Below are 18,481 nucleotides of genomic sequence, written 5' to 3' on the forward strand. Positions count from 1 at the left end.
GCTTTTAGATGCTTTCAGCCATTTTGACACCCTATCAAATAGATAGATAAAAGTTATTAATTAATCCTCTTTAAAGTAGAGTCATTATCATTATTGCTCTTTTTGAATATTGATCTTAGACGTACAGAAAGCTGTGAAGTGAAAACTGAACATTAGTAGGTTTTTTCAATGCATCTCTTAAAAAATTCATAACTAATTTGGCAAATATCTCTCACTATTTTATTCCATCTATGTTTTTAATCTTTCAATTTTTCTTTCAGTTTTGTTAAAAAAATAGATTCAATGATCTATAGTGAGTTAAAAGGCTTAACTCCATACAATCTGTTGGATAATAAGGTAACATTACATTGAAAAAAGAGTTAAAACATTAGTTAAAAAAAAACAAACAAACATTTTCAGCCATTTAAAAAAGATAACCCAATGTCAAAAACTGTACCTTTCCAGCAGGACTGGGTCTCTCTGTAAGTGCAAAAAGCAGCTTCTATCAGGTATCTGATAAAACACCATTCAGCATCTAGACGACAGAAAGGTGACCCCACCCTATCAAAACCCTGTCCATGCCAGATGTTCAATCAAAACAGCAGGGGATGGGGGTGGAAAAAAGTGTCTGAATACAGGTTATCAAATGTGTCTCATTGTAACCCATTGTCAATTATTAATAAATGTCTTACTACTTCACATCAGATTCTGGCTACAGTGGCATTACAGTGTTTGTCTGTAATAGGCAGTGTGAAATCTGTTTGGGATCGTAGCGATGACAACAAAGCGGCATGATCAAAGGTCATTTACTGCGTTGCTAACTGACCATTCTGAATCAGCCAACTGATTAAAGTGTATTATGCCTGGAAAAATGTAATTGTTTTTTTTCTCTTAACCCTTTACTCAATTTATGCCAGAAAGCAGACTTTTTAATTTGTTTTAACTGTGACAAATCCACAATGCATCGTTATTGTGATCCCTTCTGCAATAATACCCTGAAAAAGATTCAGGTGAAACAATTGCCGTTACAAATCACCTTATTACAAAATAGTGTTTACAGTAAATGTAATTTCAATTTAAACCAAAAGGGCAAGCAAAGGCAGCATTAACAAAAGAAGATGCATTAATGCCATTGTTTACTCTGGAGGAGCTGTGGAAATCTAATGCTTATCACTTAAAAGGACTATTATATAACATGCTCTTAACAAATGTTTAAGCTTTATGAAAAGTGGCTAGACAAAACTCATAAGGTTATGACTGTTCTATTCAACAGACCACGGGGCAGCTGGTCAGTTAAGAGGGTTGAATCTGAATGCACGACAAAACTGTAAGAAAATCCCTTAGATGCTACAGTCTCAAAGCAAGTCTTATGCTGGTGGGGGGTCACCTACCAACTGATTGATAACCCTAAACATGCATTCAGAGGTGTAACTAAAATGGTTTAAATGACACAATGCAATGCAAGAAATAATCAAAAACTTCTTAAAATAAGTGTATTTTAATGTAATTTTACCAGGTAACTAAGATGGCCTGTGTATTTTTGCCCCTAAAATAAGATAGTTAGATTCTATAATGGAGTTTTTTTTATGATTATTATTTTAAAAGGAAATCATCTTATTGCATTTGCTAAACATAGTTATTTTTAGAAAAAATGACTTACTTAGATTTTATTTTTTCTGGAGCATTCATATGCTGGAGCTCTGGTCCAGACTAAAATTCAACCAAGAAACTGTGTCAGAACCTGAAAACTGCCCACATTTTAAGCTGTTATCACTGAAGAACGGATCCAATTTTCTTTAGTTGTGATTGCAGTGAAATTGTTTCTGAAAAGCAGTGACTCAGGGGGGTTGAGGATAAATGTATTCCACATTATATTAGAAATATTTATTTTAAACCCTGTATGGTTTTCCATCAACTTTAAACATGTGCACCACCTTATGTTTTAACATATAAAATGACTATAAAAATAAAATATTTAAGTTGAAGGATGTAATGTGACATGGGAAAAAGGTTTTGCTGTTAATGCATTTTCCTCCTAATAATTTTGAGTTATTCAGATGATGTTATGATTCAAGAAGATATGTGCGGATTCATTTACAGTTATTTGCACATATTAGAGGTAGAACAAGTCCAAATTGTTTCGAATTGATGTGGGCGAGCTAGAAAGTGGGTGTACATTCATCCAAAGCTTCTCTTTGCTGGGTTACATCCTGCAATACTGTGATAAATACAGAAACTACCGTACAAAATGCACTCTAAATCCATGTTGCTCTGATCCTGAAACAAGATTTCCCATTTACTCCGCTTTGAGTGAGCCGACTAGTTAAAGGGGGTAACCTGTTTTTGCTGCATGCAGGTATATGTTATGTGTTGAAAAGGTGTCGCACAATATATATCTATAATACAGAGTGGTTGCAGCAAAAATGCATCCTTTAAAGAACAGTCACTTGAAGAGACAATTAAAGGAACCATCTGATTAAATGCAGTTAAATCAAAACGTCTCTGCAGTCTGACTTTGCTGCATTCACAGATGCAATACTGTACAATCTGCCCCCAACGACACAAGCGCCTTTGCAAAACAGCACAAAACAAAAGAGATGAGTCACCTAAATGTCATATTTGCTTACTAAGATGGTTCCCTGGAAGCTTTAACAACATCAAATGTGAATGTTAGTTTTTCATGTGCCTCTGCAGAGAGTGTCTACATTCAAACCCTGAAGGCTTCAGATAGGAATCCACAGATGGTGCAGTCTGACTTCAGAACTGAAGATGTACAAAATACATTTCTTTATTAAAACAGCATATATGCAGTTATTGAATCATATAAGATAAAAATATATTTTATTTACAGTCAATAAAGTGGTTAATTGTTCAAAGCATCTGGATCTGTTAGCTGATGTTTTGCTCAGCTTTCCTGCTGTTGGATTAGATGTCGCTGATGTAACCAAGCTGTTGAGAATATTGACAATGAACGAAAGTCACAGCATGCAACTGTTGCCAACCAAAATGATATAAAGAAGAATGTATTAATGAAAATATGCTGTGCTTGATAAATACTTGATCATAAGGAACATGGACATTACATCCATGTTAACATCAATTCAGGTTGCACTATATGCATTTCATTTTCTATCATGATATATAGCCAAGGCTTTGCAAACATAACCACTGCTCTAAAAATAAAATGTAAAACAACAAAAGAAGCTACTTTGCAATTACAGTCACACTGCGAGATGAGGCTTTTCCACCAAGCAGCACAAAATAATTATTTTAATTCCTGTAATTTCAAAATCAGGTGTAAACACCATTGTTAAAATGAAAGGTTTTGTGTTCTAACAAAGATGCTATGATAAATCATTAAGAAACCTTTACCTCATGTAATAGGACAGCCATCCTGTACAATATAAAAGAAAAACAAACCTAATAATTTAAGGTTAAGACATAAAAAGAGAAAATATATTTTTAAAAACCTCATTAAAGTGTGCATAACCCTTAAGAAACCCTCTGCTGAGGAACATTTAGCTGCAGTTCATTATACAATTTTCTTGAGTATATAGACAATCTAATGAACTCAAGAGAAAGCAGGATGAGCTGCAGCTATTTCCAGCAGGTACTGGTTGTGTTTTACATGTGAGAAACAGCAATTGGATTTTCCATATTCTGCATAAGGCCAAGAAAATCCACAAATCAAGGTGGTAGAACCTGTCAGGGTGTGATTGACCGAAGTTTATTTATTTTTTCCCAACACTGAACATCACCAACAGAAGACCATAGAGAAGACAGCTGAGGTTCTTAACAAGGTGGTGACAGGTCCAACCAGAGGGTTGCCAGTTTGAACCCCAGCTCTTTCCGTCTCAGTCCTTGTGTCTTTGACTTAGACGCTTCACTCACATTGCATTCTGATGTTGGTCAGATGACCTGGTGCCTACTGTGTACTGCAGCCTTGCTTTTGTCAGTGAGCCCCAAAGTAACTGTATGTGAATGTGTGTGTAAGTTGATATGTGTAAAAACCATTGTGTCTAATACAAAGATAAAGATTAGGAAGTTGTTTTTATTTGTATTTTCTAACACCACAGTTAAGTCTGCATTTATATCTAACAAAAACATTTCTGGTCCGAGAGAGAAAATATAACTTAATCAAGACGTTGCTTGGGTATTTGGGTAGGGATGTGAACATTTATGAAACCAGGTTATTGTGTCTCTGGATATATCTCTTCTTCCAGCAGATTTATTAATTTTATTGATAAACTGGGATGCTGGGATAATGTCTGATATTATGTGGAAGAATTGTTTAAAATTTAAGGTAACCAAATGGCTTCTCTGGAAACCTTAGCCAAAGCAAATGAAAACTCTGATCATATTATATAACAACTGTAACAATTTTTTAGATTATATTCAAAATCAACTGTTGGCCCCCATCTAGAACCACCAATGAGCAGCAACATTCTTACCTTACATAACCATTGGGGTTTCTACTAACATCATCTTTACAACTCTAACAACTAACTACATTAGTAGTAGCACCTATAATTGCCCCTCTGGTTTGTGTTCTGATCTGAACATTAATCTCTTGCAAAAAAGACAATAAAAACTCTTCGGTGTAGAAATTATTTGCAGGTAGTTGTGCATTTGAAAAGTTAAACCTAAAAGCCTCAGTGTAAGGCTAAATGAGAGAGATATGATCTTAAGAAGCTGCTTAACATGGAGATGCTTTTACCACGTTTTACAGAGCATCCCCTGAGCTTCATGTAACAAACAAACAAGTTTTGCATTTCAAAGAAAGTGTAGCTGGAGCAGGAAAGGACGCCTCCTCTTTGTGGTTTGGATAAAAGGCTGAGCGACATGTGCACACATCAGAGGGGACACTAATCCTCTCATTCAGCTAAGGACAAAGTCCTGAGGTACCAACATAGGTATTCTTTCTTTGCAGTTATCCAGCTGTGCAAAAAAAATTCAGTCATCCAATTTCTGCTCTCAAGAAAATGAAGTGTAGTTTGTAATATGCCTTGCAAGTAATTAATCCTATTGCTGTGTGGTCATCCAGTTTAAAACAAATCCGCAAACAACAAAGGAGTTTGTACCTGGTAAAATCAAGTTACGCAACATCCAAGGTTTTGATATTGCTGCAGCTTGTTGAACTACAAAATAGCTTTTTAAACCATGAAACATGTTTTTTGTCTCTTTTAAAAATAAGTAAAGACAAATATGAAAATGAGCATTATCAGGAAGGCTCTAAACAAGTATTATATATCAGGTTATATGTCTGAAATTATCCCAGAAAAAAAAATAAAACTATTGTTGCACCTTCTAGTAATCAACAGGTTTGGATTTCAATAACTTCTGACAGAAATTAAAGTAAAACACAGAGAATGTTTCAAACATGAGACTTTTCAGTTACTCCTCTAAAACAGTCTAAACTGAAACATGGGATTTAATGTTCATGGGAGACTCCACTCACCTGTGCTGGCTGTGTACTGCAGGCTGCCCCGCTTCTTAAAAGGGGAAATGGGCTTGCTTTTGGCTCCAGAGCCACCGGATGCGGTGCCGGAGGGCACGTTGGAGGACATGATCCCAGGTTGTGTCAGTCAGCTTGGCTCGGATGTAAGGAAGAGGAGGATGAGAACTGAGTGAGTAAGGCTGAGCTGTAGAGGATGGAGAGATGCTAGATGAGTGAGGAGGGAGAGGCGGAGATGGAGGAGGAGTAGGACAGCCAGTAGAGATGTAACACAGATGCTTGTAGCTTGAGGGAGTCTTACTGCAGTCAATTGAATGTGTGAGCAGGGATTTCCGGACTCACTGGTTCAGCATCAGCATCCCTCTGCAGAGAAACTGACCGCGCCCCCTCTGCAAAGACCCCCGTGCCTGAGCTGCAACATTGAAGGGGGTGGGGAGTAATAAAGGGGCTTGCTTCCACTCTTCATGCGCAAAAAAAAAAACACCCCCCACACACACACACAAGCACGCACATCAACTACAAAGCACACACTGCTCTCCTGTTGCCATGACAACTACAAATCTCTGCATACTTTTTACTGAAGAGTAGGAGAGAGAAAACTTATAACACCTAATAAATAGTAAAAGTTGTTGTGTTTAATTCAACAAGTAAGTGTGAAATCATATAGCATCACAGTGAACTGATCATATTAATAGTTGCCTTTAGTGCACAGCTTTAGTAAAACAGAGGAAATACAGCTACAGTATGTTCAGTCTTAACAAGAACAGACTCAAAGTTCACACACATTAAAACTGAGTTATTGCATGTTAAAAAATATATAATGTTTTTATGGACTACAAAACGTGGACCAAATAAAAAAAGAAAATCACAGTAAAACCTATCCACATTCATTGATCAAATTTCTACATGAATGCATCTTACAAAATGTCAAGTACAGTAATACCCTAAAATGTAAGCATTTCAATAACATCCATTGTTATTTGCTTTATCTAGATTTTTCCGACATCTTCTTGCTTTACATACTGTATATTGCCCTCTCTCTTCTCACCTACTGTGATAATAATATGACCAAAATCAGTACAATGCTGATTGGACAGACAAACAAGCAGAAATGCAGATAGGTATCTAAATTGTGTCAACTAGCTGTGACTGCTTACCGGTAATCTCACTGTGTCACGATGTGCTTAAAGGTCTGACCCAAAGATGCAGAGAACCACTCAGAGAGCAAGGCAAAGGTTTAACAGGTTTATTCAGGTAGGGTTGAAGGGGGTAGATCTGGAACTAAGAAAGCTGGTGAACAGAAACTAAAAAGGTCTGGAGAGGATATCACAACAGTTAGTTCAGGGACCGTAGGAGTCTTGAATGCCGTCAGGTTGATGCTAGTGAGGAACTCACGTTTGGGGGGATTCTTCTCTCACTTTGAATCCAGAAAGTGTGGGTTGATCCTGAGAAGAGGGGACTTGTTGAAGAGTGGACTGGTAGACATACTTAGGACCCGGAGGAGCAATGGAGCGGACTGTCACTTGGATTTCCGTGAGGGACTTGAACGGCACATGCAGAGGTTTCTCCCCTGCTCAGTGTGAACTCAGTAAACTATCCTTCCAGGGGAAGAAGGCCAAACATCCAGTACGCAGGAGGACTTCCTGCCAAAGGCAAAGACAAAAACAAGGTTAGGCTCAGTGAAACAAAGACTCAGGTTAGACTCTTCTAATCTAAGCATGGCTAGAGTACCCAAAACTGGCAAACACTCTGGCGTCGAGGTTGTGACAGTCCACTCCTTAAGTATTTTTCCAGATAATGATCCAAAGAGCCGCAGGTGTGCAGGGAGGACCAACAATGACAGGGCACCACCTGGTGGTGGAGGGTGAGACAGACACAAAACAGACCACACTAACTGGATTCCTGACACACTGAAAGTAAAAATATTTCTTATGTTTGGCTTTTGATATTTTAATTAATATATTTTGTTTTTTTGCCACAATGATTTCGGCTGACACTACAAGGTAACCACAGCCACCAGACTGAGCTAAAGTTATTGGTAGCCTATTTACATTTAACAATGCTAAGAGCACTAATTCTACTATCATTATTATAAGTAACAGTTTAAACTATTACCTCTTAAATTTGTTTCAATCAGGAAAAAACATGTCTTACTGAATCTAGCATCTAACGTAGGCTACCTCTGCTCATAATTTACTTAACGACAACTCCCAACAGCAATGCTAGAGTATGAAAAATATTATTGATTCCAGCAGATAAAAAATAAATTACCAAACTGAAAGTGGGAAATAAGCAAGAAATTATACATCATATTTTTATTTTCGTTTTTTTGTTTAAGAAAGCAAAAAGAGGCAGAGAGTCTAATAAGACAAAACATATTGAAAAAAACTATGTTTTCCTCTTATGTAACAAAAATCTATACATTTTCCTTTAGGCAACATGTTTTACCTCAATGATGTGCATTAATATACAGTGCGCTCTAAAATTACTGGCACATCTAAAAGATAAGTCAGCCAAAAGTTCTCCACCAATATGGTTTGTTCCAGTTTTTTTTAGATGTGAATTAGCTTTGTTTTGAGGAAATCAGCACACATCAGCCTTAATCACCGTTTAATCCATTTTTAAGAGCATTAAAAAAATCCAGATTTCAGCTTTCAAAAACCTACAATGCAGCGATTGAGTTGATTCCTTCCCGCTATCATTACAACCCCCAACAATTCCCTTTAATGACCCTCATTTCAGAGACATAGACAGGTATCCGGTAGCCTGACGTAGTCCGACTCAATTCTAGTCAGAATATGAGTCTGATACTGCTCCATAGAGCTGTGATTATGGGGCGTGTTTCGAACGAACCAGGAAAAAAAATGCCTCTGCACTCAATTGGATAGACCTACAACCAATAAGAGCAAAGGAGTGCGTGACATATGTTAAGCGACGCATAGTTGTTGTCAACAAAAATCAAAGCGTGCAGTTGCACACCTAGAATAAGCAGATGAGCCTTGATCGCGTTTCTCTGTTCCTCTTTTAAATTAATTTGCTGTCGATATCTTCTAGAACAGACCTAATAGCAGAATCTACACACCTCAACTCTCCAGCGGCAGCCATTATTGTTGTAACCCAAGCGCGCTTTGGTCACGTGGTTGATTACGTTATTGTTGATCATCTGTCCAACATCGTATAAAGCCCGCCCTGACAATTTGATTGGCCTGCCAGATATTGTGCGAGCATACTCGCGCTACTATTGAGCAATGCCAGACCAAACTTTCCGACCTCAAACGTTGTGGGCGGGACTAAGTTTGGAATGGCACCCAGGCTAGGTATCCGGTATTGCAAGCTAACAAATCACCCAAACGAACGAAAGGGGGTTTTAAGGGTCCATTTAAAAGTCTCTGAGGTATGTTCCAGTTATAAGGCTTAATGAATCCAAAGCATTCTTTATAATATAATAACCCTAATGCAAAGATATTAAATGCAATCAAAACATGCATTCAAATATAGTGATGCTGGAAAGAATAGGTTAGTTCACCTGGAACAGGGCATCCAATTTGGGGCTGATTTTGCGGCGGGCCAGCTAGAACAAAAGAGGGGTTGGAAGACTCACAAAATCGCTGCTAACATATGGCTGGCAATGAGGTAGCTTGGAGCTAACAATGCCGTATTAACCAACCATAGAAGCCTAACTCTTTAAACAAATGAAAAAGAGGAATTAAGCAGAAAATAACGATCAGCAGTTGAGTCAGAAAGATTCTTTCAGATAAAATACAACAACACATGTAAAAATATCTATTGAACCTCTCTCTTGCCCGAGCAGAGTATTTATTAAGCCTCAGATGAAAGCGGGGAAAAGATGTTGGTGAAGATTCTCAGTCATCCAGGTCATAGTCATTCAAAAGAAAAAAGTTAAAAACAAACCACTGAAGTTTGTTTTCCAAGTTTGAAGACGTTCACCTCCCATCCATAAAGCTTTCTCAATTCAAAATGTCTAGAGAAGCTTTGAGCTCCAGGCTTTATAGAGTAGCCAAACAAGAGCCACCCCTTTGTAATGGGGAGTCACTAAAGTTGATGTTGGCCTGCTAAAAAAGGGGGAAAAGATGTTTACTTGTTGGCTGTGGTTTGGTTGCAATTAGTCCCACTGGGTTCGGTTTGTTCTGCTCCGTCCAGAGATGCATAAAAACAGTCGTTACTTCTGTTTCAGTGCATTGTCAGGATTGCTGTACAGCCAACTCTTTCAAAAGCCTCCAGTTAAAGTAAAATGCAGACAAGAATTGGTGCAAGAGACATGCCTGCTGGTTAATAGAGGTTACTAGGGTGCCGCCCCAGCCACCTAATGACCTTGATTAAGGCATAAAAAAAAAAAAAAAAAAAAAATGTTTTATTATAAATAATTAAAATATTTTGACATATATTTATATATTTTGATGTGCAAGATAAATATTTTATTTTTAATGATGAGTAAAGCTGTTTGGTTAATCGTTGGATTGGTGACGTATTTCCGCCCTAGGGTGCAAAAATGTTTGCTCATCGACTCTCGTTAAAACTTGTACATGTGCAGTAGCTCATCTGCAATGTAGAGGTATAGGAGAGCTATGAGCGCAGCTGAACTACGCCCTGAGGTGACAAGAACTGTCGTCATAGTTGTAGAGCAGGTGATTGACGGGTCGAGTCGCGGAAGTGAAAGACAGAGACAGAGAGAGAGACCGTACACAGTCTTTTTGCACGACCTGGTTTACTGTAGCTACAAGGCTTGGCTAACTGCAAGCAGCAAGGCTAATGCTTTTTTCTGCTGCCTTGACTGCCTGCCTCATTTTTCAAACATCAAGATCTGACCCAGCATAGATACAGACAGGTAGGACTGATTTAAAACACTTTTTAGAAAAGGCAAAGAAGCATGAACATTCTGGGATTCACAGGGAAAATATAAATATTGTGTATTTAATCTAGGTGTTTGTTAATTTGCATAGTTTCTCCTTTTTCTCATAGAATAAATAGGTTTTATATATTAAAGAAATATAAAGCTGACTAATAGCTTCTCCATTGTTAAACTGGTACATTATTATTGGTGTGTGATACCATATTGGGCCATGCAAAACACAGATTTGCCTTCAGAAAGCCTCAGAAGGGCAAAATGTATGTTCAAAAATTAAACCTGTACAAGAAATTATATTCTGTTTATAAAGTGTTTTTATTCAGTTTTTTATTGTTAACATTAATATAAATGTACTAATGTGATACATTAGTATAAGTTTGATTGGTTTTTGTTATTTGGTATCTATTCTGAATTTATAGCGCCCCCTGGATAAAAACTCCACCAACCACCACTGGCAAGAAATCAGATTTCTCCATCATTTAAATTCTTTTTCCTCGTATTCTAGGCTCAAATTTACCAACCTTCAGGTTTATCACAGTGCAGTCACTCCAGTTTTTCTGTTAAGTTTTAACTTGATGGTTAATTATGTTACTCTTGGTTCAAACTGTCAAGTTTAGCCCTTAATTGATGTTTATCAGTAACTCTTGTGTGTTTTATAATTGTATGTTGAATCTAAGAACCAACTAGAATCTCTATCTTTACACTGTGTGAAATTTATTTGTTTTGTTTACAGAAAAAAAGTCAACAATCAAATAATGTTCACAGATTAGAAAACTGATTATGAGAGTGATCCATGCATCTTATTTGTAAAAATATTCAAACACTATCTGATTTAAGATGACAATTAATTCAAAAGGGTTTTTTAGAGATCAAATTAAATAGGCATAACTCAAAATTTAATATAAATATGAGCAATATATATATGGTTTTACAGCTTTTAAACTCTTTTATATTTATTGAGCAGAGTTTTTCACCTATCCACGGTTATTTAGATTATTTAAGTTTGGAAATGAGCTCCAAGTCTATGATGATGGAAGGCCTCTTTGTCATCACCCTAATCTCACCTTCAAAGATTATCTGTTGGATTCAAGTAGAGACTTTGGCTTTGCTTTCCCACACTATTATCATTACTTCTAGTCAAAATAAACATGTTGGAAAAGTTAAAAGGTTACCTCCAACCTGAATCCATCAGAGGTGTGATTTTTTTTCTGCTTACATTGATTTGTATAGTTTAGTGTGATTATGATCACAAATACTTTTACTTTTGTGTTCAAGGGTTTCTATGTTTGATAATTAGCTTTTGTCCATTTTTGCTAAAAAAAAAAAAAGGTTTATGCAAAAGATACTTTTCTTTATTTACTTCATCTGTTTTCTTGCTGAACAGTTTTAACGTTCAAATCACTGTCTGCTCTTAGAATAGATTGATTTATGAAGTGATTTCAGTCCATTTACACAAGTCTTAGTATATTGACGTTCTTTAAAAGATCTTAGCATGTGGTGGCCTGGGTGTTGATGTTCCCTCAGGAAAAGGAGATCTTAACTGTGTAAAGCTTGTGAGCCTTTTTGCTTAAGGAAGATCTTTGATCAGATTCCCTTAGCAACATGTTTTAATTTTTTTTTCCTCAAAAATGTCCTTATTTTTCTTCTTAAAAGCTTAGAGTGAGGAATTTGAGTTTAAAACATGCAACTCATTGTTTCCATAATGCGTCTGTATTGTGGAAAAAAAATGAATGCATGACAAAAATAAGGAATTACTAAAAGTCAGAAAAGAGTGCAACATGAATTTAGAAGGTATGTGTTAGCCTCTCTCCTCCAAAGCAAAAGTTTAATCATGCTATATTTGCCCCTGCTATGTTCGGCAAAACTCACACCAAATAACTTAAGTAACAAATAAGTTCAGTTTTAGGGTAACCAAGCTGAGGACATATCTACAATTTTTTATAGTCTTTGGAGAATCTCCCACTGATAGGAAAATGAAATGTGTGATTTAAATGGCACAACAAAAGTGCTAGACTGATTCCATTGTTTTGTTTTCTCTCGGTCTTACAGTTATCAGTCTGGAGTGCTGTTGCTTTTCCCAGAATACATTAAGAATTTCCTGGAATTGCTATACTTTAAGTGAATTGCACACAGAGAAAAAATATTCAATTAAACAAAACTACAAACCTACCTCTGAGATTGCTGTTAGTGCACCTGACATAAACATATGTTATAATAATATCTGCTGAACTAGTTTACTGCTAACTAAAGGTTCAATGGAGTCAAACACGTATGAATAGCCTCAGCAGGATATACTCTATATGTGTGCTTTCTTGTTACTTATTCATACCACTGAAACTCAATAAGAAAACATTGCTACAGTGGGGAACAAGCGCCCTCTGCTGGTATGATGAAACAGTTAAATGTTCTTAAACACCAAAGCAGTTATCCCCTTCAACTTAAAAAAACAAAACAAATCCTGAATGAATGAATAAATAAATGTTATATCACACATATTTAGTGTGATGTCTTCTTAAAGCTTCACTTGCACATTTTGTTAATTATGTAACAGCATTGACAGCAACTCTTCAACTTCAAAATAAATCAAAAATGACCAGAAAATTACAATAAGCCTTCGCAGCGCTTCACTGCTCGGGCCTAATAATAGATGAACAAATGACAAATTCCTTTAACACTTGCCTCCAGACTGTTTGTGTACAACAGCCTCATCTTACCTGCCAAGACAGAGGAGGATACATTTCTTTTTTCACAGGTCTACTCAGGCATGATCATAGCAAGCTGTCTGTAAATCCATCTACAGATTTTCAGGTGGATTGAAGTTGAGGCCCTGCTTTTGCCACTGCAGGTCATTAACCCTCCCACGTAGAGGCTCTGTATCATGCTGGGATGTAATCAACCAGCCCTGCTTGATACAACAGATAGTCGTGGCTTTTCTTAAGGTAGTTTTGGAGTTTTCTCAGGATTCTATTTCCTTTGTCTGTCTCTTCCAAAGATAAATCCAACAAATTTATAACTATACTATGCAAGGAAAACTGTTATAGACAGAGTCTTGGTTTTTGGTCACATTGCCCTGTTTCCAGTCTGACCAGTGCACCTATTCCTCTGTACAGAAAATAGGTAGATTTGATATTGCTCAGATTATTATGGCTATTATTAGCCAACAATCACATTTCTATAATATGCAGACTGATATCATTTACTTTATAACATTGTCCTTACAAAATATAGATACATTTTCCTGTTCATTAGAGACACTTTTATATTAATACCCAGTCAGTCATTGATATACATTTACAGTAATCTTTTTTATTTGAAGCTGCACTGTGGGGCAGTGAGTTGCCTTGTAGCAAGATGGTTGCGGGGTCGATTCCCGGCCTTATCTTCCCTAAATTGCCCTTAGGTGTGTGTGTGTGTGATTGTATGTCTTTGTTGTTTCTGTGCTGACCTATCCCTGATCTCACCCACAGACTGCCGGAGATTGGCACCAGCCCCACTGTGACCCTGACGGAATAAGCAGGAGAAGATGGATGGATGGATGGATTTTTATTTGCACAAGACGTTTGTCTCAAATAGAAGATGAGTAACCCATCATTAATGTTGGTATCAATAAAAAAATATATATTTATATTTGATTAAAATCTGACAAAATAAAACACAAGCCTCTCCTAAATAATCAATAAAAAGACTACACTACACTTTCCATTTAATTGCATTCCCAGTACTCTCTGAGCTTATGAGCTCCAAAGTTTTGAGAAACGACAATATAAAAACAATGTTTAACAGAGAACAGATGTTAGAGTTGCAGATTAAAGGACTTATCAATATGTGGATGAGATCATGAGTTAAAACTATATTTAACATTGTTTAGTGAATTTAGAGTAAAAAAACAAAACAACTTACAAGTATTTTTTATGATTTATTGCTTGTTTTTCACCTGCTGTTCATGCCTGTTCCTCACTTTAGTCAGACTGAGGTAACAATTGTGGGTGGGTGTATATAGACTCATTCAAACTGTGGTTCAGGGAATAAACTAGACAAGCTATTCTCAAGCAAAGATTTGTTAGGAAAGATTGCTGCTTTGTTCTGTATTATCCAATAATAGAAAATTTAGAGCAAAAGCTTCAATAAAAAAAGAAAAAAAAACTACAATGCACAATCACACAGGTTTTCCAAGTGAACTCTGTGCTTGTGAAGAATCTGATATCACAAACGTCTAAAACTATCTGAACATTCATTATGTTTCTTGTAGGGTGCTTTGTGTTATTTTACTGTATTTACTCCAAAAAAGACTCAAGATCATATGCATCATACCTAGAAGAACTATGTAAAATATATTACTTATCAACAAGATCACTGCAGTTAATAGTTTTAAAAATCGTCACATAGCTCGAATTTCTGCACAGATCATAAGCAGTTACAGTCATCAATCTTGGGAGCTGTTGCTTTTACCAGATCATGAGCAATCTCTTAAGGCAGAGGTTCATGGAATCTTAAAATGCTACTTTTCAATCTTGACATGTTTCTGTTTTGCTTTAGTCTGTTCGGTCTTCTCAGCCACCAGATGGGTAGTGGACATGGCCGCACATTCTGCCAGAGGTTTTTTCTGTCACTTCATGCTTGCTTAGGAGGGACTGTTGCAAAATTATTGGTTGTAATCGAAAACTATTACCAAATTTATGATCATCTAGATAATAATAATCTGACTACAGTATATAACAGGATTTTATTTAGAATTTAAAAGAAAAGCAATGCAGCTGATTTCTTTATACTGTATGTACTGTATGTTTTGAAAATGCTTCCTGGATAAGAGTATTGGCTGCTTCTGTCCGAAACAGGGGAGGCTCAAGGGTGTTAATTAAATCCAAATGTCAAATATTGCATTAATAAATGTTGAAACACATAAAACACACCCCTATTGTAAATAATGAACTCCAAAAACCAAGAGTTCAGTTCACGATGACTGTTCTGGCTGAATAATCACTTTTCCCTCCTGACTCAGAAGGTAAACCTCCTCACTGTCTGGCCACCATAGGCGGCTCTAGATGGGGGCCAACAGGGGCCCCTGTTATGGACCCTGCACTTAAGATATAATAATCAAAGAAATTCTAAGGATGATTTCCTAATGATGATTGGAACAGACATGGTTACTCATAGGTTCTTTGGATCTATTTATTATTTTCTTTTCTTTACAAATTCTGTTTTACTAATTATCTAAAGATAATAAGGTGATAGCTTCAGTGGTATTAAGATAGGATCCCAGTTTTCATCTGCTAAATGATTTTTTCAAAATAAATAAAAAGATATTCACATTTTTACAGCTGAGTTTATCAGTTTTTCTTAAGTTCTAATTAAGATTTTATAGAAAACGGTAATTTGAATTAAAATTAAAATTATGAAATGTATATTATGAAATATAAATTATGAATGTTATTGACCTAATAAGACATAGAATTTTAATTAAACCTTGAATAGAAATTTCACTTCGTGCATCTATGTTAATATATTTGAATACCTTGTCCTGTATTTCATGCTTTTCTGTGCCCCTATGAAAACACACTGGGCCCCTCCAGGCCCCCTGGTACATTTGGTCTAGAACCGCCACTGCTGGCCACTATCAGACAAAAGTTCAGCCAATCAGCATTGGTCAGCCAGCCTCAAGACCCGCCCCTGCTCCATAGACCCCTAAGAGGTTTAGCCTCACTGGAAGTGAAGTATTTTGTCATATTATCCAATCTTAAGGTTGAGGAAGAAACCTCAACAGGGATTTCTCATAGAGACAGACAGGCAGCGTCCTGCTGCTCCAGAGCGGAGGAGTGCCTCCGAGTGTGGATTAAACAGTTGATTAATGTGTAACATGCTCATGAAATCAGGTGCGTTTTAGCGCATATTTAATGCAGTTAAAAGACTACATTTATCAAGTTTAACATGTATATTTTACCAATATTTTATGAAATTTACAGGGGAGGTTTAGCTTCTATAGTATTCAAAGAGAAATCACCACTGTTGTATAATGATTACTATTGTATTGGAAAGCCAACATATTTCTTTGTTTTATTAAAATATTTGTGAATTATTTAAATAAAATTTCAATTCAGTTAATCTATATAGTCCCAATTGCCAACAAATATAATCTCTAGTCATTTTAGTGGTTTGTTCATTTTTATTTGTCACCCACCTTGGCAGCATGGGCAAAAGTTCAGTTTCTTCACAGCCCTTCCAAGGGGGGATGTGTTATCCAAAGCCTTGCTGCCAATAAAGGTTCTACCCTTTACAGCGATCATTCAAACTCATCATACAGTATAGATATATTTGTAAAAAGTTTTCTATGTATGGAAAACCATATGATTGCATTGAGTAAATTACTTGAGGTTGCTCCTCCAGGATGAGCATGTAGCAGCAATAGACATTTTTTTGCCTTTTATTGTTGACTTTGCAGCAATCCTTCACATCAAGCATGCATGTAGCAAGATGGAAGAGGAAAAATTTCCTTTCAACAGGACGAAAACTCCACCAAAACCGCGTACAGCGTGAGCAACTTCTGTCGAAACCAACTGAGGGTTCAAGGAGCAAGAAGGAGATATACAAAAGAGCTTTGAAGAAAAATATCCAAAATACATTCCATGTTAGAGAAGGTAATGGTAAACTAGGTATAAAGTTAGCTCTATCTAGGAAAGAAACAGTTAAACAGACAAGCTCTGAGCTGGTTTTCTCCAGGAAAAGGAGGGGAAAAAAAACATATATAGTTAGTTACAGTAAGGTTAACCCATAGCTATGTCTAGGAGAGAAACAGGACTAAGAACTGAAAAGCAGGCCTTACTCTTTCATTTATAATAGAAGTTTTCAGCAACCCAGTTAATGCATTCCTAGAGGACGTTGTCACAGCTAAATAAGGCACAGGACCAAATGAAGCTACTCTGGCTAAAACAGCACAAGGGATCAGTTTGGATTTGTGTTTTATGTCTTTGAGTTCATTGCTGAGGTAAAGTTTTTTTGGAGTACTAGGGACTTACTGGGATAATAGCAACTGTTGGAGAGAGAAGGGGAATGATAAAATAGCTTTCACCTCTTCAAACCCCTTTCCTGACTGATGCAGTAAATTTTATATTATGTGTTAAAAAATCATTACAGATATGTTTGTATGTGTTAAATTTGTAATCGCATTGGACTATAAGATACAGAGTTATTCATTCATTCACTTATTAGAAGTGACCAGCAGCTTATCAAAGCTGATGAGAAGGTCCCAGCGTGTTGTTTATGTTTTCAACAGTTCTGTCAGGCACACAGCACTGTTGGTTAAATAAAACAAATTAAACTGCCACCATGACTGTTTCTTTACTCAGCTAATCCAATAAATTCCAACAAACAAGAGTCAGCAGCAAAACCAACAGTTTGCCAAGTGGCAAAGAGGGTTTGGTAGATTTTTCATGCGCCCTGTCCATATAGTACACAAAAATGCATTTACTTACAGTTGCGTCCGAATTTAAAAGAAAATAAGGTGTCTAATAGTATAAGATCAATCACAGACACCAATATAACAACACGTGAATAAACCAAAATAAACTTTTCATTTCTTGTACAAAGGGAATATAAAGTATCATTATTATCTGCATTCAATTGAAATGAGCAGAAAAAGGAAAATGCATGCAATCAGTTAACATTAAACTATATAAATAATAATCTAGTGTAAGGAATTAACATTTTTACCAAAGTATTTAATTGTTGTCACCGACATAGAGTTTAATAGTAAAGTGTGGCAAAGGTCCCACCTTCATGTTTCATTAGAGGGACTCAGTTGTTTTGTCCTCAATTGAAAAGCTCAGAGACTAAAACCATCTGAGCCCATCAGTGTCTGGCAGCCTTCTGTAATGGAGCCTATAGAGGATTAATAGCAAATATTTATAGCAAATACAAAATAACACCTTAGTGCACATCTTTAGAGGGAAAATATGGATTTCACTAAGGCTTTCAGGATCACATAGGTTTTTGATCATCTGCTAAACGGGTGGATTTTATTTCTGTACGCTGTTCTGTTTAATCCTGTTGTGATTTCTTTATTAGCAGAATAATCAGAGCTTTTTTGTAAACAAAAGCTTGTAAACTGAGCTTCAAAAAGTACCCTTGGCAATCATTTACGAGAAAAGCCATTAGTGGGCATTCACACTGACCTGTTAATCCATATT

At 36.4% G+C, this 18,481-nt stretch overlaps 1 protein-coding gene across 1 annotated transcript in view; it reads right to left on the bottom strand.

Annotated features, from left to right (window-relative positions):
- LOC107087465 (AMP deaminase 2-like) overlaps positions 1 to 5,825 on the bottom strand; it is a 25,558-nt gene extending 19,733 nt beyond the window's left edge. The window contains exon 1 of the mRNA XM_015379048.1: positions 5,438 to 5,825. Coding sequence (XP_015234534.1) covers positions 5,438 to 5,546 — 109 coding nt within the window. The 5' untranslated portion in view covers positions 5,547 to 5,825. The remainder of the gene's footprint in view (positions 1 to 5,437) is intronic.
- Positions 5,826 to 18,481: the final 12,656 nt, after the last annotated feature.

Source organism: Cyprinodon variegatus, unplaced genomic scaffold (assembly GCF_000732505.1).
Source record: "Cyprinodon variegatus isolate N-32 unplaced genomic scaffold, C_variegatus-1.0 Scaffold185, whole genome shotgun sequence".
Lineage (NCBI taxonomy): Eukaryota > Metazoa > Chordata > Actinopteri > Cyprinodontiformes > Cyprinodontidae > Cyprinodon > Cyprinodon variegatus.